Source organism: Rhinolophus sinicus, linkage group LG06 (genome assembly GCF_036562045.2).
Source record: "Rhinolophus sinicus isolate RSC01 linkage group LG06, ASM3656204v1, whole genome shotgun sequence".
NCBI lineage: Eukaryota > Metazoa > Chordata > Mammalia > Chiroptera > Rhinolophidae > Rhinolophus > Rhinolophus sinicus.
In genome coordinates this window covers 90,947,585-90,974,247 of record NC_133756.1, presented here as the reverse complement: position 1 = coordinate 90,974,247, position 26,663 = coordinate 90,947,585, and the positions used below count along the sequence as shown (strand labels likewise).

At 32.9% G+C, this 26,663-nt stretch overlaps 1 protein-coding gene across 4 annotated transcripts in view; it reads right to left on the bottom strand.

The window, feature by feature from the left end:
* ATM (ATM serine/threonine kinase) overlaps positions 1 to 26,663 on the bottom strand; it is a 119,235-nt gene that overhangs the window by 67,676 nt on the left and 24,896 nt on the right. For all 4 annotated transcript variants that reach the window (XM_074335523.1, XM_074335525.1, XM_074335524.1 and 1 more), the window contains 17 exons: positions 26,380 to 26,469; positions 25,155 to 25,326; positions 24,160 to 24,359; positions 21,514 to 21,596; positions 21,264 to 21,419; positions 20,467 to 20,542; positions 20,207 to 20,337; positions 17,893 to 18,013; positions 16,064 to 16,237; positions 14,860 to 15,029; positions 13,724 to 13,970; positions 10,542 to 10,657; positions 9,194 to 9,320; positions 8,538 to 8,737; positions 1,876 to 2,050; positions 1,160 to 1,324; positions 246 to 378 (listed from right to left, as the gene is read on the bottom strand). In XM_074335523.1, the coding sequence (XP_074191624.1) occupies positions 246 to 378; positions 1,160 to 1,324; positions 1,876 to 2,050; positions 8,538 to 8,737; positions 9,194 to 9,320; positions 10,542 to 10,657; positions 13,724 to 13,970; positions 14,860 to 15,029; positions 16,064 to 16,237; positions 17,893 to 18,013; positions 20,207 to 20,337; positions 20,467 to 20,542; positions 21,264 to 21,419; positions 21,514 to 21,596; positions 24,160 to 24,359; positions 25,155 to 25,326; positions 26,380 to 26,469 (2,536 nt within the window). The remainder of the gene's footprint in view (positions 1 to 245; positions 379 to 1,159; positions 1,325 to 1,875; positions 2,051 to 8,537; positions 8,738 to 9,193; positions 9,321 to 10,541; positions 10,658 to 13,723; positions 13,971 to 14,859; positions 15,030 to 16,063; positions 16,238 to 17,892; positions 18,014 to 20,206; positions 20,338 to 20,466; positions 20,543 to 21,263; positions 21,420 to 21,513; positions 21,597 to 24,159; positions 24,360 to 25,154; positions 25,327 to 26,379; positions 26,470 to 26,663) is intronic.

The following is a 26,663-nucleotide window of genomic DNA, read 5'->3' as shown; positions in this document are numbered from 1 at the left end:
TGATCATGTTTGGATTTAGAGAAATCCTGGCCGAGGTGTAGAAGAGGGATAAAATGGGAGTAGTTCAAGGTGAAGAGATCATTAGGAAGGAAGTCTTTTATGGTTAGATCAGAAATGATGAGGGTCTGAACTAAATGATGAGAGTCTTAACTCAGTCCATGGCAATTAAACCAGGAGTAAGAATTTATAAAAGGTTCTTTCAAAAAGAAATAGGCACAAATAGCCCATGTCATTAAAATCAGTACCCTGAGATGCTTTCATAAGCTCGATCATTTGATCTTTATGTTGTTCTAGTTGTCTTCTAAGATCCTTCAATCCTTCAAGCCTTGTCAATGGAAGTGCATCATAAACACTTACTGAGAGAAAATGGTTAATTTCCTAAAAGAGAAAATTAGTTAAAAATGTAACTTGCTTTTTACCTGTATTAAGTCTGTGAAATAAAATTTAAAGAAAAAAATTAGCTAGTGCCTTTTATAGGCACTGACTTATATCACTATTACTACCAAAGTAGAAATAATTTACTTAATTCCATTTCAAATCCTACATTTTAATTTAAATTCTAATAGACTCTCATGATAACATAGTTAAGATTTTAAGTATGTTATAGGATACTCAATTAAGAGGAAAAAGCTTACATTTCTATTTATTTAGTACCATAACTCTGATTTTACATCTTAATATATTTAACTATATTTTCATATTGATACATAGTAAAATAGAGTATGATTTTTAAATTATAATAAGATAAAAATATATATACCTGAATATAATCTTTAAGTTATAAAGGTTAAAACAGAATCAAAGCTTGAAAAACTCTTTGAAAAGTTAAATATCATCTCTAATTTAAACATTAAATTGTCCCTAAAAGAATCAGATGGTAATTTCGAGATATTAATGGATCTTATGCATATGAAAACCAAGCATATTTTAATCACATTCATTCAATATTTAAATTCAAATCTTTACCAAAAAACTTTGATATTTATATTTTTACTGCAATGGAAGAGGACATATTAAGATTCAGTTTTTTATGTGTTACTTTTTTATCACAACTTTTTAAAGATTCAATTTTTTACTTTTAAAGCATTAGAGGTTTTCAAAATGTACTACTGTTTATCCTTTCTACTACAAAATAGCAAGATAATGGAATAATAATTACCTCCAAGAGTGAAAAGGGTCCTCTACTGTATTTGATTTTCTGCTGAGTAATACGTAAATCTTTAAAGACAACATGATCAGGAAAAGGATCTAGAAGTTTAATCGTGACATAGAGGTTTTCATTATCTTTGTTGTCTATCACCAAGTATTTCAACAAGTCCAATACCTGAACATAATTTAAAAAAAAAAGGGGGGGGGGGGAGAAATGGCTTAATTATATTTTAAAGTAAAACAACCAAACCCACTCTAAGACATGATAAAAACTCTACTAATCTAGTTCAGATAAAATGTTTTAATTACTTCTAAGGTGCTCAACTATTACTGTTTCTGTGTTTTTAAATAACTCAACAAATAAAGTGTTAGTACAGCATGGGCACTGAGGTATGAAAGTGCCAATGTTACTGAAAAATTTTGTATAAGTAATATCTTACACACCATCATATCGGTGTGAACTGCTATTCCTGGTTTTGACTACCTCTACACTTCAGGATCAGAGATAAACTATCAGATTAACTACTAAATCAAAACTACTAGGTGTTCTATAATTAAATGATTACAAAAATTAATTTGTTGAGAATGTTTTTCCAACCAGTTTTCAAGGAACATTTTCACTAAAATTACTAATTACACTAAGTAAACATAAAACACTTAGCTCCTTCCAAGAATGCTGTATCAATGTATTTCAAATATCATTTTGAAGATGATTTCTGAAATTACCTGTTCCTGAACCTCCACCTGATCATCCACAAGGGGTATAAGTGTACCAACGATAACATGAAGATGATTTTCTAAAGCATCCTTACAGTAAGTTACTGCTGTGTGGCAAACCTGGCTCAATAGGTTACAACAGAGGGAGAAGCTACGTAATGACACATCCATGAACCGAGAAGGCCTAATATAAGGAAAAAACAGTCAGTTCTAGGAAACTACTTTGAAATAAATTCATTCAATTCATTTTTATTCAGCAGCTCTAATTCTGATGTGGCTTAACATAAAAGTTACTTTCATATCTAATTCCTTAAATCCAAAAAGAGAAGTGACATCAGCAAAATGGCACAGTAGGCAGCCCCAAGCTCCCCTGACAGAACAATGAAAAACAAGCCGAACTACAAGTTGTTTCTGTTTTGTTTGTTCATTTATTTTGTTTTTTAGATTCCACATATAAGTGGAATGATATGGCATTTGTCTTTCTCAGTCTGACTTATTTCACTTAGCATAATGACCTGTAGGTCCATCCATGTTGTTGCAAATGGTAAGATTTCATTCTTTTCTATGGCCGAGTAATAGTCCATTATATATATGTACCATATCTTTATCCATTCATCTATCGATGGATACTTATGCTGCTTTCATATTTTGGATACTGTAAATAATACTGTAATGTACAAAGGGGTGCATATATCCTTTCAAATTAGTGTTTGTATTTCTTTGGATAAATACCCAGAAGGGTGATTGTTGGGTCACAAGAGAACAAATTGATAGTCTCCACATGGGAGGGGGGTTGAGGATGGGTAAAAAAGATGAAAGTACAGATTGCCATTTATAAAGATAAATGGGGATATAAGGTACAATATTATTGACTCTTTCAGTAATATTGTAGTAATTAATATGGTGTCAGATGGGTACTAGACTTATCAGAGTGATCACTTCCAAGGTATATAAATATCTAATCACTATGTTGTACACCTGATACTAACATATTTCATGTCAACTGCAATTGAAAAATAAATTAAAAAAAATTTTTTTTAAAAAGAATGTGTCAGCTCTGCAGCCTGTCATGAAAAGATCTCCAAAGATATTAGATTGATGCAAAAGTAATTGTGGTTTAAAAGGTAAAAAATAACTGCGAAAACCACAATTACTTTTGCACCAACCCAACAGTATAAAATAAAAATCAATTATATTGGAGTACATTTTTAAAAAAGCAAACTCTCAGAACTTTATTAGAATTCTGTAAACAGTAAAAGATTTACAGTAATCAAGCAAATGCTTAATCAATCAAGAAAAATGCAACTTAAAAACTGTAGAAAAGCTTTGTGGTGATTTTGGTCGTCCTTGCCCCACCCCCTCCCCAGCTTGGCCATAGTCATAAAAACTACATTCCCCAATTCCCAATGTGGGATTCTGGTTCATAGTTCCTGAGAAAGCAGAGCAAACTTTATTCGCACATTATTGTGTATGTCTTTTCTGAACCTGTCTGGGACTGACATAAGGTGTTGAACTCTGTTTTGCCCACTTGGATCTCCCGCAAGCTGGAAAAGCTGCTGGCATTGCTTGAAAACATTTTAAGGCTGACCAACAGCGCACAGATGCCTGGGACAAAAGATTACTGTTGAGACATACAACAGACTGCTTAATGCCTAGAAGGGAAAGCTGGGGAGAGAATTTCCTTGGGAAATTAGAGCATTTAAAATCATCCATATATTCAGGGAATTTAGAAAGCCAGATACATGCCCACGGTAAAGTGCTTGCTCAAAAACTACCTGAGAAGACCATAAGCTCTTTCACTTTGGGCTGATCCACAGGTTCAGTGCAACCCTGGCTAAGTGTGGGAGAGTCCCAACACAGAGCCAATCTGCAAAGACTCTCTCTCTTTCTGGCTCCTGATATTCAAGGAAATCTCTGTCAAAACACTATCTGAACATGAATTAAGGAACAGTTGTCAGTGACCACACATGGCAAAGAATACATTCTCTGTAAAAATAGTTGAGTAAACTCATGAAACAAATGGACTATGACAGACTTCAACAATCAAAAAAAGTCAAACCCTGGAGAAAGGGAAAATCTGATTTCCACAGTTACTACATTATCATAGTAAAACGTCCAGTTTTCAAGAATAAAAATCACAAGGCATACAAAGAAATTAGAAAAGAACGGCCAATTCCTAGGAATAAAATATAGTGACTGAAACAGTTCCTGAGGAAGTTCAAATATTGGAATTACTAGACAAAGACTTCAAGCAACTTCTTAAATATGCTAAAAGAGCTTAGAGACCAATGAAAATGAAGACACAGCATACTAAAACTTATGGGATGCAGGAAAGGCAGTGCTGAGAAAAAATATGTAGCAGTAAACACCTACATTAAAAAAGAAGAAAGACTTGGGGCGGCCAGATGGCTCAGTTGGATAGAGCGTGAGCTCTAAACAAGGTTGCCGGTTCAATTCCCGCATTTGGTGGTGGGCTGTGCCCCCTGCAACTAAGATTGAAAAACTGCGACTGGACTTGGAGCTGAGCTGCGCCCTCCACAACTCAATTGAAGGACAACGACTTGGAGCTGATGGGCCCTGGAAAAACACACTGTTCCCCAATATTCCCCAATTGAAAAAAATGCTTAAAAAATAAAAAGAAGAAAGACTTGAAGAACACTATCATACACTTAAGAAGAATTTACTCCAATATTTTTCAAATTCTTTCAAAAAACAGAATAGGAGGGAACTCTTCCTAACTCATGAGGTCAGCATTTCTCTGATACCAAAGCCAGATAAAGATACCACAGGGAAATTGTAATAACCAATACCTTTTATAAATATGCACACAAAACTTCTCAAGAAAATACTAGCAAACTAAATCTAAAAGCACATTAAAAGGATTATACACCATGAGTAAGTAGATTTCACCAAGGAATGCAAGAATGAGTCAATATAATACACCACATTAATAGAATGAAAGGAAATACTGTATGATCATCTCAGACACAGAAAAGGCATTTAACAAAACATAACACCCCTTCATGATAAAAACACTGAGAAAAACATGAATAGACAGGTACTTCCTCAACATAATAAAGGTAATGTATGAAATATTCACAGCTAACAACATAATCATTGTTGCAAGACTGAAAGCTTTCCACTAAGATTAGGGACAGGACAAGAATGCCCACTTTCACCACTGCTATTCAACACTATACTGAATATCTAGCCAGAGCAATTAGACAAGTTATAAAACTCATCCAAATTAGAAAGGTAGAATTAAAATGATATTCACAGATGGCCTGATTCTCTATATACAGAAACTCCCAAAGAATCCACAAGAAATCTACTAACAGTAACAAATTTAGCAAAATTGCAGGTCATAAGATCAATAAGGTCATAAGATCATAAGATCAATGCACAAAATCAGCTGTTTCTATACACCAGCAATGACAATCCAAAAAGAAAATTAAAAAGCAATTTCATTTACAATAGCATCTAAAAGAATTAAATACCCAGGAATAAATTTAGCTTAGCATGTGAAAGACTTGTACACTGAAAATTATAAAGCATGGCTGAAAAATTTTAAAAGTCCAACTAAATGGAATGACATCCTGTGTTCATGGATTGGAAGACAAATTATTGAGATGTAATACTATCTGAGTACATATTCAATGCAATCTCAATCAATATTCCAACATCCCTTTTTTGCATAAATGTTGGCTGGTCATCAGATTCATATGGAATTGAAAGGGGCCCCAAATAGCCAAAACACTGGCATAAGGGTTGACCAATGGAATAGAACTGAGAAGCCAGAAACATACCCATACATCAATGGCCAATTGATTTTTGACCAAGAATATTCAATGGGGAAAGAATAGTCTCTTCAACAAATGGTGCAGAACAACTAAGTTTCTATACGTAAAGAATAAAGTTATGCCTGACCACTGCACTGTATACCTGAAGCTGAATAATACTGAATGTCAACTATAATTTAATATACATATATATATTCACAGGATATGGAGTACAGCATAGGGAAGTGTCAATGGAATTGAAGCAGCTATATGCGATGTCAGAGGGCTAATAGATTGGGGGAGAGGGGTTATCACTTTGTGAGGGGTGAGATGTCTAACTATTACATTGTTTTGTACACCTGAAACTAATAAAAAAATAATAAAGTTAAACCCTTAGCTCATACCATACATAAAAATTAAAATGGATCAATGATCTAAATTTGAGAGCTAAAAACAAAACTGTTAGAATAAAATGGGTAAAACTTCATGACTTTGGATTTGGCAATGGATTCTTACATATGACACCTAAAGCACGTGGAACAACAAAAAATAGACAAATCAGAATCAAAAACATTTGTACATCAAAAGACATTATCAGGAAAATGAAAAGATTACTTACAGGAAGGGAGAAACTACTTGCAAATCATACAAGAATTCAATATCCAGAATACAACTGCAAGTCATATATTAATGGTTCAATATCCAGAATATATAAAGAACTCCTATAGCTCAACAACAAAATGACAACCCAATTTTAAAAAATGGGCAATGGACTTGAATAGAAATTTCTCCAAAGAAGATATACAAATGGCCAATAAGCACATGAAAAGATGTTCAACACCATTAGTCTTTAGAGAAACCCAAAATCAAAACCACAATGAGATATCACTTCACACCCATTAGCATAGATATAATTAAAAACAAAAAAACAAGAAATAAATGGAAAATAGCAAGTACAGGTGAGGATGTGGAGATAAATTCAGACTCTTGTGCACTGTAAGTGGAATGTAAAATGTTGCAGCTGCTGTGGAAAACAGTTTGGCTATTCCTCGAAGAGCTAACCATGGAATTACTTACTACATGACTCACCAATGCCAATCCAAGATACACTTACATACCCATAAGAACTGAAAACAGACACTCAGACACCCGCAGAACAATGTGCATTGCAGTTTTATCAATAATACCCAAGAAGTGGAAAAAACCCAAGTGTTCATCAACAGATCAAAGGATAAACAAAATGTGCTACATATGTACAACGAAATATTATTCTGTGATTAAAAAGGTGTGAAGTTCTGATACATGCTGAATGAACCTTGAAGACATGCTAAGTGAAATAAGCCAGACAGAAAAGGGCAAATATTTTTATCATTCCACTTACATGAAATACCTAGAACAGGCAAATTCGTAGAGACAGGAAGTAGATTAGAAGTTATGAGGTGCTGGAAGGAAGGGCGAATATAGAGTTATTGCTTATTGGGTGCAATGAAAAATGAAAAAGTATTAGAAATAGCGGTGATAGCTGTACAACACTGTGAATGTAATTAATATCACTGAATTGGACGCTTAAAAATGGTTAAAAGGACAAATTTTTTGTTACATATTTTACCACAATAAACTTTAAAAAAGTAGTGAATGAAAAAAAAGATTGAATGGCTACACATACATATGATTTAAATGAAAACAAATATATTTTTAAAAAGCCAAAAAGAAAAATATAAGAGAACAAAATGGAAATAGATATTCATGTGCTTTGAAGGACTGAGGCAATGTTATTTACTAATAAGAAAACAAATATAGAAATATCATTAAAAGCAATGGAAAGCAAGAGATACAAAATCAACTATATAACACAAATCTGTAGTAACTGTGATACTGTGACTTATAAGAAATACATATTTGGTCTTTGTTTTCTGGTATATACCTCCTAAAACTCTTACAATTTCCTGGAATGAGAGCAATAAAGGTATCTTTTGTTATACTAATGAGGTGGCTTTTGGAAAGCACCTAAGGATGGGGGCTGGTAGCCAAGAGAACCAACCACGTGTTTAAGGAAAGGGGATGAAAGTTAAATCAATCTCCAATGACCAATGATTTCATCAATCATGTTTATGGAATAAGGCCTCCATAAAAACCCTAAAGGATGGCATTTGAGGAGCTTCTGGGTTGGTAAATACCTGCAGATACGAGGAAAGCGACGAACCTAGAGAGGATGCAGAAGCTCTGTACTCTTTCTCCATACCTTGTACTACGGTATGCATCAATTCAACCAGGCTGTTTCTGAGTTACATCCTTTTATAATAAGCTGGTAATCTAATGACTAAACAGGTTTGAGTTCTATGAGCCACTCTAGCAAATTAATCAAACCCAAGGAAGGGGGTCATTAAAACCTGCAATTTATAGCTAGTTGGTCAGACGCACAGATGATATAACCTGGCGTCTGATAGGAGTGGTGGGGATACGGAATCTCATGGAACTGACAGCCTTTAACTGGTGGGATCTGACACTATTTCTGAGTAAATAGTCAGAATTCAGTTGAACTGTAGGACATTCATGTGGGTCTGAAGAATTCCTTGGATGTCTGTAGGGAAACCCACCCCCGGAACACACACATATTGGAATTGGTCACCAGAACTACTACTATGGTAACATGTATATTTTAGGCCATCTACATTTAAAATATTTATTTTAAAATGTTGGAGCCCTTGAGTACTTAAGATTTCTAAAGTTGGAGAAGTAATAATCCAATTAAAAAAACAATAGGTATATATACATATACATTAAAAAGCAAAATTAGGAAGACAATACTCTGGCTTCTACCTCTTAAAAGCATATAAATTTGCAATTAAGGGTAGAAAAATACTTATATATTGGCTTAAATATATTTTTTACCTTTTGTTGATATAATGAATTAAAGTATAAATAACATCTCGAAGAACAAAGGCCCAAGCTCCTCCTAAGCAAGTTTTTATGTCTTTCAGTAACAAGCTAACAAACAGGTGGTATATTTTAAGAATTCTGTGCTTTTTATAAACGTTGTTTGTCTCAGCTGCTTGTTCACATATGGCTAGAAGAATTTTCTGGTAGGAATCCTAGAAAATAAAGATACATTTAGTAAAAAGATGTCAAATCACATATACTCAGCAATATATAATAAATACATTTTGTATTCAAAATAATTAAATTACAGAATTTAGTTTTGGGTCTGATATCAAATGCAAAATATTACATTAAGAAAATTACTATCTTAAACATAAAAAAACTTGTCAATTAATTTGTGAACTATAATAGCATATCCTCAAAAAAAAAATCTGAGCCAATATAGGACTAAAGTCATAAAAATTCACCTCTTATATGTAACACATGTTAATTAATATTGATAAATAAAATACCAAGATATAAACTTGTATTATAAATGTGTCTTTCTTCTTATTCAGATGAATTTTCTATTTGTTTACTTTTTCTCTTTAAGACGTACTTACATAGATTTTCTATCTGAAAAAGAAGAAATTCTCTCTTCAGTTATTACACTAGTAATATATACTCACAGGGCTTTTAGAAAGAACTTCTAAAATGCTTTTGAACTTGGTTTTATGGCAATTGCTGATATAGGCAAATGTTGCTTTAATCACATGTGATGGAAAATGAGGTGGATTAGGAGCAGGATCCAAATCCCTAAGAGATATAGGGAAAAAAAGGTAATCAATTTCAGAACAAAATTATCAAGAAAAAAACAGATTTGATTAACAGACCAGTGAAATTCCAGAATGAAAATTTAGATATAAACCCAAATTAAAAAATTATTTTTCTACTGAAAAACTAGACTTTTAATAAATTCACAAATGACATATCACAGTCCATATACATCAACCAGGTATCTAAATACATTTGCCTTCTAGGATTTAATCATTTTTAAATGATTTGCTTAAAAAATATCTCTTATGAAGTTAATGGCATTTCCGCAAAGGAGCCTTAGTAACTCTCCACTTCAGGCCTGAAGTTCTATGCTAGTGCTGTAAATGCAATAATATTTTAAGACACAGCAATCAAACACTATATCACATGAAATTATATATTTAAAAGTACTTTGGTAGATATTATTACCATTTTGTATGCCTAGCATAAAGGCATATAAAAAAGTAAAGTACGCATCAAAGCACTTTACAGTCAAGCTGGGAAAATATCTCTAACATTCATGTACCACCAAGTGGGTTTCACACCCAAATTAAATTGCAGTACAATAAGAAGCTGATACCATGTTTCCCCAAAAATAAGACCTAGCCGGACAATCAGCTCTAATGCATCTTTTGGAGCAAAAATTAATATAAGACTCAGTCTTATTTTACTGTAAGACCGGGTATAATATAATATAATATAATATAATATAATATAATATAATATAATATAATATAATACAATGACCAGGTCTTATATTAATTTTTGCTCCAAAGATGCATTAGAGCTGATTGTCCGGCTAGGTCTTATTTTCAGGGCAACAGGGTAGCTAAGGAGCATGATAAAGAAAAGGGGTCTAGAAAAGCTAGTCATCAATAAGGAGAAGAGAATAAGAAATACCGTAATGTGTCACAAAGAAGAAAATTTCAAGAGACAACAAACAGATGGTACAACGTTCAAATACTACAGAGACTGAGAAAAAAGGTCAGTGAATTTGCAAACAGGTGGTCAACTGGAAAGAGTAGTTACTCTGGCGAGGCTATAGAAGCAGATAACTGGTAATTCAATTCAAAGAAGTTATTTCTAAGGAAACAATTTTAAAAGCAGAGTACATGCCTAAAAACTAGGTATTTGAAATAGATATTTGAAGGTGTCAACCAATAAACTTCCCAAGGGACTTCTGAAATTGCAGCAAATTCTCTAAGTTTAAAATATCCATACCTTGAAAAGTCACAGAGGTCAGTGCTCTGGCTGGCACCAGAAGTTGCCGGTTCATGCAATGTCATCAATAATTCCACCACAATCTCTGGTAAATTAGTAACGAATAAATGGTCAATCTGCAAGGATACAAAATTAAAATACATTTAAGTTTTTATGTCTGAGACTTTTAGACAGGTCAAGGGGCTCACGTTATTGCCTCACTTCCAAAATTATTCAGTGACCATAGAGGGAAACAGGTGACCAAAGTAAGATCTGCAAGACATACAGCTAAATCCACTTTTTTCTGCTATGCAGCTGACATATAAACTGAGAGGAAAGTAGGGAAATCACACCAAAGAAGACTTCCTTAATCTGACTCTTCAGTTTTTAACTTGGTTTAATTTTAAAGAACCATTTTAATTGACACAGGCTTCAGGTCTAACATTAAGTTCTTCAACCTAATCATGGTTACTGCCAACCAAATTCCCCACTTATCTATACTGTTCCTCAATCTGCATTTTACTCTTATTTGGGAATGCTAGTCCATTAAGAAAACTTTAGTACTAAGAATTTTCAGTGACTGGCAATAATCATTGTCTCCCCAAATTTCTACTTTGGTTGATATCCCAAATTCTGAGGCTAGCTGCTACCTACATTCCCCATCATCAATAGTAGACTAAAATCCTCCCTCACAGAACAGACACTCTGTCAATCCACTTCCTGCTAAAGGTAGTCTCATAAAGGGCATAAATTCTCTAAATACCAGGGATGTCAAAAAAATATATACACGTGCACAGTTTCCTCAATGTTGCGCAAGAAGTAATTTGCCGTAATCAGAAGTGTCTGGATGGATGCTGATGGTAACCATTGATGGTTTATTAAAGCATTTTGAGCACCTCTTGTAATTGCAGAAGTCAAACGTGACTTGTATTCATCTTTTGTTATGGATATACATTGAGTATTACAATTTTAATAGTTTTTATTTCCTTTCTTAAAATGTGTATACATTTTTTTGGCACCCTCTAATGGCACCCTCTGTATAAAGAATGGGTCTACATTACACCTCAGCCACATGAAGTGAGAACTGCGTGCAAGACATAAACGTGAAATTATTTGTCCCCAAATAAAGAATTACAGTGCTCTAAACTCAAAGGCAAATGGCTGATATACCTGATCACAAAGAGGTTTGGAAATACTTCCTAATAACAAATACTTTTGAATGCAATAAGAAACCTAATGTAAAAATCCTAGCTTTTCCCTTGGATTTACAAACTACTTGTCCCAGTCATCATTTCCAAACTTTCAGCCCTTTTAAAAATCCTGGCTCATTTCAAAGTATATCTGTAATAAGTAAAGACAAATTGGCTGAGTCTGATAAATACCAGAGGAAAAATTAATGAGTTTCCTTATACATAAGATGACAACTGACTTCATAGTTTCATGTAATTCTTTAATAAGCTAGATCTGTAATGTTTAGCTAAATTGTTCAGATGTGTACATATAGGTGAACAATCTTTTTTTTTTTTTTAATTTATTGGGGTAACAATTATTAGTAAAATTACATAGATTTCAGGTGTACAATTCTGTATTACATCATCTATAAATCCCATTGTGTGTTCACCACCCAGAGTCAGTTCTCCTTCCTTCACCATATATTTGATCCCCCTTACCTTCATCTCCCACCCCCCAACCCCCTTACCCTCTGGTAACCACTAAACTATTGTCTGTGTCTATGAGTTTCTGAGGTGAACAATCTTATAACTAAATATTTTAGACATTCAACAAATTGACAGTTTTAGAAGACCCAAAGACTGATAATAGTTGTGCCAACACTTACTGACAGAAAAAAGAATCTAGAAGATTGATTCAGAGAAAGTGCACGTTAGAGAAAAAGAAAATTAACTTGTAATCACAACTAAAATTAACTTATAATGACAACTTCATGCTAAATAGAGACTGATAAGAATTTAGGTCTTTAACCAAGAAGCTAAGAAATTATTATTTAATTTTTGCCTCCATTCTTGAAACTGGCATCTTATCTTAATCAGGTTTAATGTAATCACTTTTCCCTCCTAGACTAATTCTGATTCTTAAAAATTGCTATCTTTTGGTTTGAATACATAAAAAAGAATAGTAAAACTAGGCCTGCTCTGAAACCTAAGCTGGGAGATTGGGTGGGAGGGGGTAGAGGCAGAATGTCTCCATGACCTTTGGAGTGCCAACATTCTATGCTGTCTTTGGGAAAGCAGCTGAAAGGAGCTCCTCTGCTCACCATCTGCCTCCAGGCTACAGACTTACAACCAGCTCTGAATGGTCAACTAAGCAACTCTACGAGACTTACTGTTCCATTACTGGGTTCGATACAGATTACTGGGCAACCAAAAAAAGAGTCTTTCGAAATTTATCCAATTGGAATTCTAACGTTAACCAAACTTGGTTAATCATCCCTTTTTACATTAAGAAAAAAAAATGGATTGACCATTCCTCTTTTACCTTAAAAAAAGATTATGTATGTGTTTTAATATAAGTTGCCTCAAACAATTTTGGATGTATATAAATTACTATAAAACAGAAACTGTAGATCCTTTTTTACTTGACTCCATCTTTTATCACATAATGAGTACTAAATATATACTAGGGGGTTGGGATACATCAACAAAAATTCTACCTTCACAGTACTTATAGTAGAAAAAACAGATAAAAAACAAACATAATTCATAAGTAAATTATACCATATGTTAGAAGGCAGTCATGGAAAAAAGAAAGGGCAGGGTATAAAAACTTGGGATTGTACTTTTGCTTGAAAAGTGAAGGGCTGGCTTAATGAGAGTGAAGATGAAGTGAGGAACATTTTCTATACATTGTTCAGTATTGCTTGAATTGAACAACCAACTAGCAGTTATTATTATTACTGCCAATTAAAATAAATTTTAAGGAAAAAGAAAATTATTCCAAAGTTATTTTTTTTTAAATTTCTGATTAAAAACATCTCACTTAAAAGCCACTCGAAAGGAGAAAACACTCAATAACAAAAGGAGAAAACGCTCTATAAAAACAAAAAATTCATGGACTGCCTGTGCTAGCTAGATAGTGACTAGCACATATTAAATTTAACTGCATAAATGAAGAAAGAGCCTTAAAAATTTAAAGTTACGTGTCTGATCAATTAGAGGCTAAAATGTAGGTAAAAGTTGAAGTCATACCTGTTTTCCTAGTAAGTTCTCATCTTTAAGCATATCATAGACTTTGGTAGCAGTCTCTCTTTGCTGTGCCATCCCACTTTCTCCTGTACTCTCATAGGCAAAGTAAGGAAGAATATTGACAAGAATCTTTGGAAAGCAGTCTGTTAGAAGATATTTCCAATCCTCTTGAATCTGATTAGCAATGGATTTCACCTCATCAAAACGACTTCTAATCACCAGATGTGGAATCAAAACTTTATAACAAGATCTAAAAATACAAAAGTTTAAAATGTTATACATAACTTTTCAAAGTAAAATTTTACAATATAGTTCTTAAAATAATAAAATGCTTTAATAAACACTAGAACATCATTTTATCTAGCTCATGACTCTAATTTTATAAATGGAAAAATTCTAATAGGTAAATTCTAAATAGTCATACTAAAAAAAACAGAGATCTTTGAATATACTACTCTAACTCTATGATCAAAAAAAGTAGAAACTGAATTTATTTCTTCTGCATAAGCAATTTATGCAAAACTATTGTAAATGAGATGTGAAAGCAACTTGTAAATTCAAAGAATAAATGTAAAAGTTATTGCCAAATGAATGAAGGACCACTAAACAATTATGAACTGCCTTCCCATCATCTTAATACCTAAGCATTACTCTTGAGTTGTTTCAAACCTCTTTATTTTCTAAATTTTCTTTTCTAGAGTTAGAGTTAGAAAATACTATTATATTAAAATATAAATAATGACTAAATAGCCTATAGTCAACCAACAGAAAAGGAAACAAAGCAGAAATAGTCAGCCACTAGTAACTTATCTTTAACTTTTCATAGAGAAGATAATCAAATGTTAAAGCTGAAGGGAACATTAAAGAGCTTCTTGGGTAACTCCCTTACTTTACAGATTAGAAAAGCCAAGTCCCTAAGGGTGTTTACATGGCTTGCCTACTAAAGTCACATAGTGGGTTCCTGGCACAGCTATGACCAGATCCTAGGTCTAAGATTCTCTTCAATACAATTTCATCAAAACAAGCTGCCCTGCCTCTCATACTACACAGCCTCCCACCTCTGTGCGTGTGGAGGGGTGGGACTGCCAAACATTAATATTAAATTAAATATATTTCACATGTGCCACATGTAAACCTACCTATAGAAATCCTCAACATTTGTGTAATTTAATAAAACGAAAGGAAAAGAAGATAAGCTGTATTCAGTATCTTGAAGATTTAGCCATTCCCAAACCAGATAATCCAAATGAGAAGCCATGAAGTCTTCTAAACGTCTATATCCAAAAGTTTCAGAAACTTTCTCTAAAACCTGTACAAATAAAAAAAAGTCAATGATTTAAGAAAATAAAATAATAAATTATTTAAATCCTTGTTAATAGTTACTTACAGTCTGATTTTAAGTATTCATTTAACTTTTCTATACCTTGATTTACTTATCTATGAAATGGGGATAATAAAAGTACCCACTTCAAGACTAAACGAGAAAAATGTCTTTAATACAACCAGTACCGTGCCTGGCACAGCAAACCCTTAATAAATGTTAAATGAATAAAAAACAGAAAAACGCATTGCAATTTTCAACATTTGATTATATTTCAAAGGAAAGTCTAAAGTAAAATAACTTCTTCTTAGTCTTAAATCCAAATGAGAAAAATACAAACACTATATATTCCACATACAATAAAAATTAGGTAGTGTAATTGTATAATTTTTTTAAAAAAACAACTTATTTTAATCCTGAGAAGTAAAAGGTTAACATGTCTAAGACTGATTACCTGTGGGTTTGCCCACTGTAAAGCTCCATGGAAACCATGCTGGTTTCAGGCTACTGCACATAAAAATCTACAATGGAAAGGCCTGAACTTCCAAACCCTAAAGCCTGAGGTGGTGGAACAGGGCAGGGACGAGCATTCTACAACTCTGTGCTGCTGTAATTGCAAAGCTGGATAGACCCTGGTCTTCCTTCCCTAATCGTGCAATTTAAAAGCTTCACAGCTCTAAAATTTGATTCTTGGCCCTGCTAGATCTCACTGTCCTGCCCCAGAATCTACCAGGCAAAACATTCGCTACTGCTCTTTTCTCCGTATGTTTCCCTCAATAAATGATCCTCCAGTTAGTTCAATGAATGTCTTGTGAAATACTCTTAAACTGAATTCATGAAATGACACAGCATACAAATAAATACACTATTTAAAAAATTACTATTTCCCAATATTTCAAATCTAAAAAATAAAACTCTCCAAATCTTTCTTAAGCACAACTTTAAAATTCTAGTTTAACTTTTTAAATTGTTTAAAAGTTACCCAAGGAAGATTATATTTTTAAAAATTCGTCCATGAGTACCTTTTTAATGAGTTGAGGTTCTAATCCATTCTCTTTCACAGACTTGCATAGGGCGAACAAAGCCTGTTTTTCACAGATAGGGCTACAGGACAAAACCACAGCTATCATCATCAGTAAAACAGCTTTTCTATTTAAATTCTCATCCGAAAGTTCAGGGTTCTCCGCTCTGTGGGACTTCAGAAGAATTTAAAAAATAATGCAATGTAAATATTTGATTACAAATAAACCAATCAGGCTAAAATCAAAGTACACTATGATAACATCTAAGCAGCCAGTGAACAGTTTTAAATCCTACAGTGATGGAGCTAAGAGTAGGGATTTTGATAAAATAATCAAAGGTTCTAGAGTGAGAAAGACTGCTTTTAATATTATGGAAAGAATTATCAAACATTTCAATGAGGTGCAAAACACTTTAAAGAAAAAAAAGAAACTGCAATAAGGTGACAGATTAAAAACTCCTCAACTACCAAGTATACCTCATAAAATGTTTACTATCACTGTAACAATATAGAGCTCTTTATACTTTTTAAAGTATCATATATATTATCAAAAGAAACAATAAAACCATGAACTAGATAGAACAATATATGCTTCGAGTTTAACGATCAATCATTGTAATATCCCAGGAGTTATGTACATTTTTTTGATTAGCTATACTTGATATAAGCTTCCCTTCACATTTAAAAAAACCGGTACTCTTTGATCTTAGTTCTGTTTTTGGGTACAAGAAAAAGGATCTGATTCCTTCACTGACATGTTTAAAAACAGCAATGAGGTTTCCACTAAGTCAATTCCTTTACCTATTCCTTGTAGGACATAGACCTACAGACTCTCTAACATCTTAGTTAAAAATTTACTTTTTATTCAGAACCAAACTGAATATACTAGCTGCCCTATAAAAATGTACAGATCAAATTCTTTTTATCAACTCATTCATGACAGTATGCTTCTATTGATGATATCCAAAACAGAATTTGCTTTTTTGAATAGCTACTACAAAGTTGATTCACATTAACATTGTATTAACCACCTTACATACTTTCAAGATTGTGCTTTCAAGATGTAAAATTTCTTAGGTCTTTTTCTAAATGAATTGCTGTCAGGTCAGTAGTTTCCCTTTTTGCAAATGACAAGCTGATTTTAAAATGTATAATATACATTATTTCTATTAATTTTATATTATTCACACTCATCTTTCCATTCTATTGAAATCTTTTTCTAAATTCATTCTTTCATATAACTATCCTTTTCAGTCATGTGCTATCACAGAATAGTCATTTGATTAACCACCTTACATACTTTTTACTAACAAATCAATGCCTAAGTAAATGAATAAATTCTAACATTAAGGTAAGTTTTGTCATTTTAAGAAAAAAAACATTTTACAGAGAAATATGAAAATCACAAGGTTCACTAAAGAACACCAAAATAATTTGAACTGCCCTATTAGAACATTTTTCTTAATTCATTTCTTCCTATTGTCACTTGTTCTCTGAATTAGTTTTTATTCAGATCTCACAAAAGTTTTTAATAAAAAAGCAATTTATACACCTATAAAAACTGAGTATATTGTTTTTCACACAAAAATGCTACGTATCAGTTGAACCAAAGGGAACTGCCATTATCTGACCAATTCTGACCTATAAATAAAGCAATTTCAATCAATTAATATAGTTGTTTTAGTCTAATTTCACACTGTAAACTATTAGATATAAACTGTCTTAGGTCAAACTTGGTAAAGTTATCTCTTAGGTCAAACTTGGTCAAGTTATCTATAGTATGTTTATAGAAAGCATATGATAATAGCAAATACACATTACTAAAATTACCACTTCTCTCATTCCTTCCTGAGCTTTCAAATATGCATTTTCAAAAGCTGTTTGTTGAAGCTTCAAAGGAAGTGCTTTCAATAACGTGGAAGAACCTGCTTGTTTCATGTCCTGAAATAATCTTTAAAAAAAAAAAAAGCAAAAAGTGAAATAATTTACCTTAAATTTGTACTTTCAAAACACATTATGATAATATAAGACAAAAATAAGTCACTCTGTGAGAAATACTAACAAACTAGGTCGTCTTCAAAAAAACTAAGAACATTTGAAAAACTGCTTAATATTAGGGTCTTTAACATATACTCCATTTTCTCCTAGAATCAAAAAGGGTCTCAAAAGATCTTTTAGCTTATCGCCCCAACATGAATAGCCCTGAACTCAAACTAGTCAGAAAACAAAAATTGTCCTCTGGTCAAATGCCAATGATTAATAGAAGAAGCTATAGACTCCTATGTCAGCCTGATCTAATATTTAATCACCGTGAAAGTGAATAGCTTAACATCTTGATGTTCCATTTAAATTGTCTTTTATGTGATGGAGAACAGTTGTTCAGTGCCTTTTGCAAAATATCCTAGCATATTTAAGGACAACTCTTTAATCAATCTTGTCTTTTATGCTTTTTTAGTATCAAAACTTTTATACTTTTTGGTGTCCCTTTGATGCCCCCAGTTTCTCTAATCTCTTTTAAAATCACCCAGTATTAGATATCTAGCAAGTAAACAAAAAAGTCAACAAATACTATGTTCATGCCATTCCTGAATTTATACATTTTTGAATCTGAAGAGATGTTCAATGAACCACAACACTGCCTTATTACATTCAACTTATGATCCTCTCTAACCTCATCTTTTTTTTAAAGTTCTTTTAAAAAAATGTATTTTTTATTAAAGTATAGTTAGCATCCAATATTACATTAGTTTCAGAGTACAACGTAATGATTTGACATTATATACCTTATGATGAGAATACCACAAAAAGGCTAGCAACCACCTGTCACCATACACACTTATTACAATAATTGAGTATACAAAATTATTACAATACAATAACTGACTATATTCCCTTAGCTGTACACTACATCTCTGTGGCTTATTGATTTTATAAATGGAGGTTGGTATCTCTTATTCCCCTTCAACTTTTGTGCCCATTTTCCCAACCCCTCCCCTGTGGCAGCCATCAGTTTTTTTCTCTATGAGTGTAACCCCAGATCTTTCACTTTAGTATATATTTTCTATCCTTTAAGGACTTGAAATAAAGGCACATTCATTAGCAACTCTTACAATACACTATGGTGTTACTGAAAAGGTCCCAAACCTGAGTTGTTAGACACAATTCTGATTTATGAAAACATTCTTGTCAGCATATTCAAACTTCGAACACATCAGGTTATCTTACACATATGTTTGTGTGACTGCTAGAGCAATTTTTTTACAGTGATCTGTAATTATTGGTCACTTACATTTGAACAGTAAAGTTACTCAAATGATTTTCAACTTTGTTGTTTTTAAAGTATAATGTAATTTTTTTCAAATATACATTGATTTTACAAATTATTAAACACCTACCAATACCAAGTATGTTTTAGGCGCTAAATATATAGCAATAAACAGAACAAACAAAAACTAGTATCTTCTAGGAGCTTATATCCTAGGTAAATATGTTAAAATATAATAAAGTGATAAATGGTATAGAAAAAAATAAAACAGTGGTGCTTTATTCACAGGGAGGACAAGGTGGAAAGGTACAGGTAGGTTACAATTCAGAGCTTTAATATCAATTTGAAAACCAGATAAACATGTAGTCTTTAAGAAATTAGTATTTGCTTCTTCAGGTACTCAAACATAAAACAGATCCCTATGATACGATCATTCTAGTGCCTAATTGTATGTTCACTTGAATAAATATAATTAACACAATGTAAAATGTACTAATTTTCATCTTACAAACTCACATAAAAACACAGTAATATCCAAATACTGTATCTCCCATAAGTGGTAGTAGACACACCTCACTCAACACAATATTTACTAGCTGTATGGCACTGAGCAAGTTACTTTATCAAGTCAAAAAAAATTGGAGAAAGTAATAGTATCTAAGTGATAGAGTTCTTAGAATTAAGAGAAAACCTAACGGTCGGGCAAATAGTGTATGCTTAATAAGTAAGAGCTATTTTATTTTTTCAATGTATTTATAATTATAATTGACAAAGAATGTCAGCTATTTTTAATATCAGAACTAGTAACCTATGACTGTGCTAGACATTGCATTGATATCTGCAGTATTCCAGACACTTCATAAATATTTGACTAAGTACCTATTGATCGACTCTGCAGCCAACATGCGAACTTGGTGATCACTGTCAGCAAGAAATTGTGGAAATGCTTCATTTACAGGCAAGTCTTGTTCCATTACACTAAGAATAGCCCATTTGGAATAAGGATCAGCCTATGGGAAAAGAACAACTGAAGTTAAACATGAAATACTAAGAGAAAAATCACCCATTAACAAACAGAAACAAAGGCTGCTTTAAAAATTTATGCAGACCTTACCAATACTTAATGTGGAATAACTCACCTCAAGCAAAGTTTTAAGGCATTTTACTAGTGCCATTCTTACAGAGAATGTGCATTTCCCTTCCTTTGTTAAGTGCCTGAAATAAAGTGTTTCAATATCAAATAAGTATGCCAACAAAAGCAGTCAAAAAGAAAAAAAATCACTGGACATTATGGTTAGTTACTTCTAAAATTTCTTTCCATGCTACATTTAATTCTCATTCTGTGGCACATGCCAATATTCCCACCTTCAAAAAAATTTCAGCTGAAAGAAATGCTTGAAAAGGAGTTCATGTCAATGTGTATTATTAGGTTTATATCATTATGCCTCATTTTGGGGTTATCATACTTCAGCTAACCACGTTACACTAAACTTGCTTCAAAGGGAAAAACATATATATACACACACACACACAATATATATATTCCTCTATAAGTGTCATGGTGTTATCTCACACTGTGACTATATGTATGAAATAACCAGATAGTGCCAAGGTGAATTTGTTCATTTTAGGAACATGAACAACTCAATTGATTTAGACTTGTTGCACTTTGCTTTATTGACCACACACATCAAACTATTGATACAAAATTTTTAGGGAAATATACTAAACAAACTTTAGAAAGCCAAGCCTTAAGAAAACCACAATGTAAGTCTTCAAGCAATTAAGGAAGGAAACACAAATTACATTCTACTATGAAAATATATAGTTACATTTAAGGATTAGAAGAAATCACTAAAGTAGAAATGCAAAGTTTGCATCTGTGTCAGAAATAGCAGAAGAAAAATTAGAACTTCACAGAATAGTCTGTACCTACCAAAATGCTCCAATCACTGTTAGAAACTGTCCTTGAGCATCCCTTGTGTTCTCAGCATCCGTACTGCCTTGACATAAGTTTGTCACTATATGAAGGGCATGGTTTAAAATTGTTTTACAAACATCTTGGTCACGTCGATACAAAGAACACACATTGCTGTGGTGGAAAAAGTTTAACTTTATAAGCACAACAAAATACATCCGTTAGTTTATAAATTTAATGTGAACATAACATGCTCTTAATTTCTTACGATAGTGGTTTTAGAAGTTCAACAACATCTTCCATTGGCAAAGGATGTTCTTCTCCAGGAAGCTCCTTTAAAAGCACTAGATACTAAGATAATTGGGGTGGGGGGGTTGGGGAGAGAGAGCGGGCGGGGAGAAGAAATCAAGTTTTTTCTTGTGTCATTTACTTAAATAAGTATATATGTAATCATAAATATAGAGACACACGCATGCAAACATACACACACACACACACACACACACACAGAGTAAATTTTTTAAAGAGGCAGTATAGTAAAAAAACAAAAAAAGTGTTTGAAGTCAAACAGAGCTAGAGTCAAATCCCAGCACAACTTATTACTTGTATGGCTATAAAAAAGTTGCCTTGTCTTCTGAGCCTTTGTATTCTCGCCTGTAAAATTGGGATATGGCACTTACCTAGCCAGATTACTGTGAGGATCAAAGGAGGTGAATGTAAAGATCTAGCATTTATTGTAAGAATTCAATAAATAATAGTTATCACTGTTGGGGTTCAGAGCCTGGGCAAGAATCTGAAACTATATTATGTCTCCACCTTCCCAAAGTAATGCTTGAGGATAGGACGTCAATGTTTAAAAACTATTCTACTAATAAATTTTGGAAAGCAGAAATAATCATGGGTAAGGCAGAAGTCAAATACCCTGACCTACCTTCCTATAAGGCAAGCTGGTAAGGCTCTTTCTGGTACTATGACATTTCTGAGAGCTGCTAAATAATTTTCTGGCTGTAGTAAATCAGAAGATGTTTTTCCTATCATCTATATATAGAAAAATGTTTCTTACTCGTTCTTGGATATTAAAAAAACATTAAATTGGATCATTTGAAATATTTGCCATGAAAGTCATGTGTTACTGAGTGTCTTGAAGTACCTTTAAACATTAAAGCCTCAAAAAAAAGCACACAGCCCTCCCCATTGGTCATGGCTACCGACTGGACTAGAGTGCTTGTCAGAATTCCAACCAGGGGACCAAACAAGACCCAACCAAGCATGTTTACTGGACCCAGGGGCTCGACCAGCATGTTCGCCACAGCTAGAACATGACCAGGAATTCTATCAGGGACTCAACCTGCATGTTTTCAAGAGGTTCTAATTAGGGAATCACCTGGCATGTTTCCCAAAACTTGGAAAATCACGCTTGCCTATTTGCTGGGACTAGAGAAATGACCATGGACTCACCCAGCACACTTGCTGGGCCAGGGGCTCTCCTCGCATATTCACCAGTGCTAGGGCTATGGGACGGCTCACATGGTCAGGAGATTAGTTACATATCAGAATACTGAGTAAACAAGGTAGTGTACTGAAGTTAAGTGGGAAGCCAGATTTCTTAAGGAAGGTACAATACAGAGGGAGTTACAAATACAGAGAAATAAACAAATCCTGTGATGTTGGCTTGGAATTGGAGATACCTATCAGTAGATGGATAGGTTAATGGAGGTAGGGCAGTGGAGGGATTACTTTTGTAATATTCTCAACCAAAATCTAAATCTAAATCTAATCACGAGGAAACATGAGACAAACGCAAAGTGAGGGATTCTCCAGAACAAGTGGCTAGTCTCATATTAATTTCTGCTCCAAAAGATGCATTAGGGCTTATGTTCAGGGGATGTCATCCGGAAAAATCATGCTAGGGCTTATTTTCTGGTTAGATCTTATTTTCTGGGAAACACAGACTATTACCGTGTTTCCCCGAAAATAAGACCTAGCTGGACAATCAGCTCTAATGCATCTTTTGGAACAAAAAGTAATATAAGGCCCAGTCTTTTTTTTACTATAATATAAGACCGGGTATAATATAATGTAATATAATATAATATAATATAATATAATATAATATAATATAATATAATACCAGGTCTTATATTAATTTTTGCGCCAAAAGACACATTAGAACTGATTGCCCGGCTAGGTCTCATTTTCAGGGAAACACGGTAATATTTTAAAAAATGAAAGTCATGAAAGATAAGGAAAGACTAAGGAATTGTTCCAGACTGAAAGAGACTGAACAGACCTGAAAACTAAATGCAATATTACAATGTTATATTCCTGATGATTATACTGTAGTTATATAGGAAAGTATTACTGTTTTAGGACACAGACACTGAAGTATAAGGGGCATCACATCTACACTTAATCTCAAAATGACTCAGAAAAAAAGATGTGTATGGGTGCATGTGTACGTAGAGAGAATAAGGCAAATATGGTAAAATGTTAACTGCAGGAGCTTATGGAGGGAATCTTCTTATAGTACTGTAACTTTCCTGTCACTGAAATTGCATCAATTTAAAGAAAGTAAACTAAGATCAGGGCAAGATTCAGACTTCAACTTCAATATTACGTAAATATTTTTACATTCCGAACCTGTGTTTCTTGGCCTAGTTTAAAACAATTTATAATAATTAATTATACCTAAAGATAATAAATCTATCCAAATTCCATCCAAGTTTTAATGTTTCAGTGTCCACTTCAATTTATTTCACAGCACATAAAAGAAGTATATTTTATTACTAGTCTCAGATTCATTTCTCAAGGAAGCACTTTCAAGTTTTCAAAGGCACTACGTGATTCTCCTGTCAGTCCATTACATTTACAATATCAGACGAAGTGAAGAGCTGCTTCATTTCACTTAACTCACCGTGTGTAGGTGCAGAGATTTAGTAGGGTCTAGCATGCTAGAATCAACTAACATTAACAATTTCCTTCGAATATCAGCTGCTCTAAATGACACAGTATTGGTCTGAGCAGTAGTTACACACATACACAGGAACTTGACCATGTCTAAAAAAAGCAGATCTTGCTTTGACAGATGTTCTTCAGCTAAAGCACTCATGGCACCTAAAAATAAAAAGCACTTATTAAAACTTAGAGAGGAACACAACGATCACATACAGTGAACATTAACTCAAAGATTTTCCCCTCTACCAAAAACAAAAAATAAAAGATAAAAGTGAGTATGGAAAACAATTATGGTGAAATTGATTATACACTACAAGCTTCAAAATTCTTCATAAAAGGTTACCCAAGGATTCTATCATCAAGAAACAATCTATGGAAAAATCCATACACATAAACAATCACTGCAATGCTGTTAAATTGTAGGGAAATAGGAATCTACATTTCTGACTGTAAAAAATGGTCAAGTAAATTGTGGCGTGTATGTTATTGGGATATTATGAAGCCATTACAAAGTATGATTATCAATACAAATAGCTAAATTAAAAAAATGCTTATAAGTAACAGTAAAACAAATATAAAAAGGCGTTTTTATAGTGATGCTGCTTACAATTTTCAAAGGGTCTACAGAGAAATAACAGAAAAGGTTAAAAGTGATTACAGGTTAGGGTTAAGGTTTAAGGGCATTACGGGTGCTTTCTCACTCTCCTGCTTTCTATTTTCCAAATAATCTATTATATGATTTTCTTTAGTAATTATTCTAAAACTTTCCTATGAAGAATAGAAAACTAATAAATTCAATTAAAAATCGGAGACTCTAAAGTGTGTATAAAAGAACAATCCTAATAGACTATACTAAAAGGAAGTGAGCATAAAATTGGAATCTATGAAGCCTCTTGTAATGCCAAATCAATAGGAAGAGGTCAAAGAAATCCCAAACAGTAAATATATTTTTACCTATAGTAAGCTGGCTCTCTCCAGATTCATTTGCATCACTAACACTACCAGCAGGGTAATCGTTAAAAAGGCTCCTGAGTGACTGATTCTCTATCTCCATTAGACTTTCATCAGTTTCATCTTTCTTTGAGTCTACTTCTCCACAATCAAGTGGCTTTTTGATAAAAGATGCCTTCAAAGGAAAAAAGAAAGATGTGTTTTCAAGTTGGCGCTTTCAGAAGCATGTTGTAGTTAAAATTCACCTAATCAAATAATTCAAGATCCATGTGTATGAACACTGCAGTATTTCTATTAAATGTCCAGTAATAGGAAAATAGATATGGAAATTACAATATGTCAATATAACAGAGTCATATGCAAGCTTTACAAATGATTTCTTATACTAAGACATTTTATACTACTTAAAATTGTGGGAAAAGTATAAATTGGTATGGCTATTTTGGGGGACGATGACTATATCCATCAAAATTAAAATTTATATTCTTTCTGAACAAGTAATTTTATTTCTGTAATTTATTTTACATCCTTCATAGGCACAAATAAAAGCAGACAAAAATACAAGAAACTTTACCGCAGAACTCTTTGTAACAACAAAAAAAAGAAACTACTTAAAATGTTAATTAAGATCCAATGGGCTAAAAATAGTGAAATACCATGCTACTACAAAAAATAAAAAATAAAAAGTAAGGTATATCACTGTGTAGCAACATTAAAAATAACCAAGATTTATTATTAAATGAAAATAATCAAGTTACAAAATATTTTTGCACTCATTAGATATTTCAATTATCTACGACGTGTGCCAGGTACTAGTCCAGACAAAAAAGTATGTTTGGTAGAAGCCCATTTGTATGGAAGGAAAATAAATACCATGATGAGAATATGTTGCTTGTCTGGCAAGGTTTTTGTTTTTATTTTCAAGGATAGAGAATTATTTTGAAGTCTGGTACACTGTTACACAGAAGTAGGTATGAGCCTGGATGATTAGTACCTAATCATTCAGTCTGTTAGTATTTATTAAGAAACTAAAAGCCAGGTACTATGCTAGGTATTGATATTAAGAAACAATCAAATATATTTCCCCCAACCAAATACTTTGATTTCCACATTTGAAAAAACATAAGATGCCATATATTGTGAGATGCATCCTTAAGAGAGATTTCAATGAAAAAAAAAGCATCTTAGAATCAACGAAATATGGTAGTAAAACAGGAAGAATACTTACTAAATTTCTACAAATATCTGCAATATCATTCACTAGCTTTGATGTTAACAATCGTAGGAAAAAGCCAGATGCAATCTTATTTGGAGTGTGCTGTCATTAAGACAAACAAAACACCACATAAACAAAGAAATAAAAACAATTATTCCTGGCAGACAATATTTTCTCTATCTTGAATGAAATGTAGATTTTCCTTTACACTGGAAATTCTCTATCATAAAGAGCATAGATAAAGAGTTATAAATTATTTCAAAAATACTAACATCTTTTCTTAGAATAATAACTAT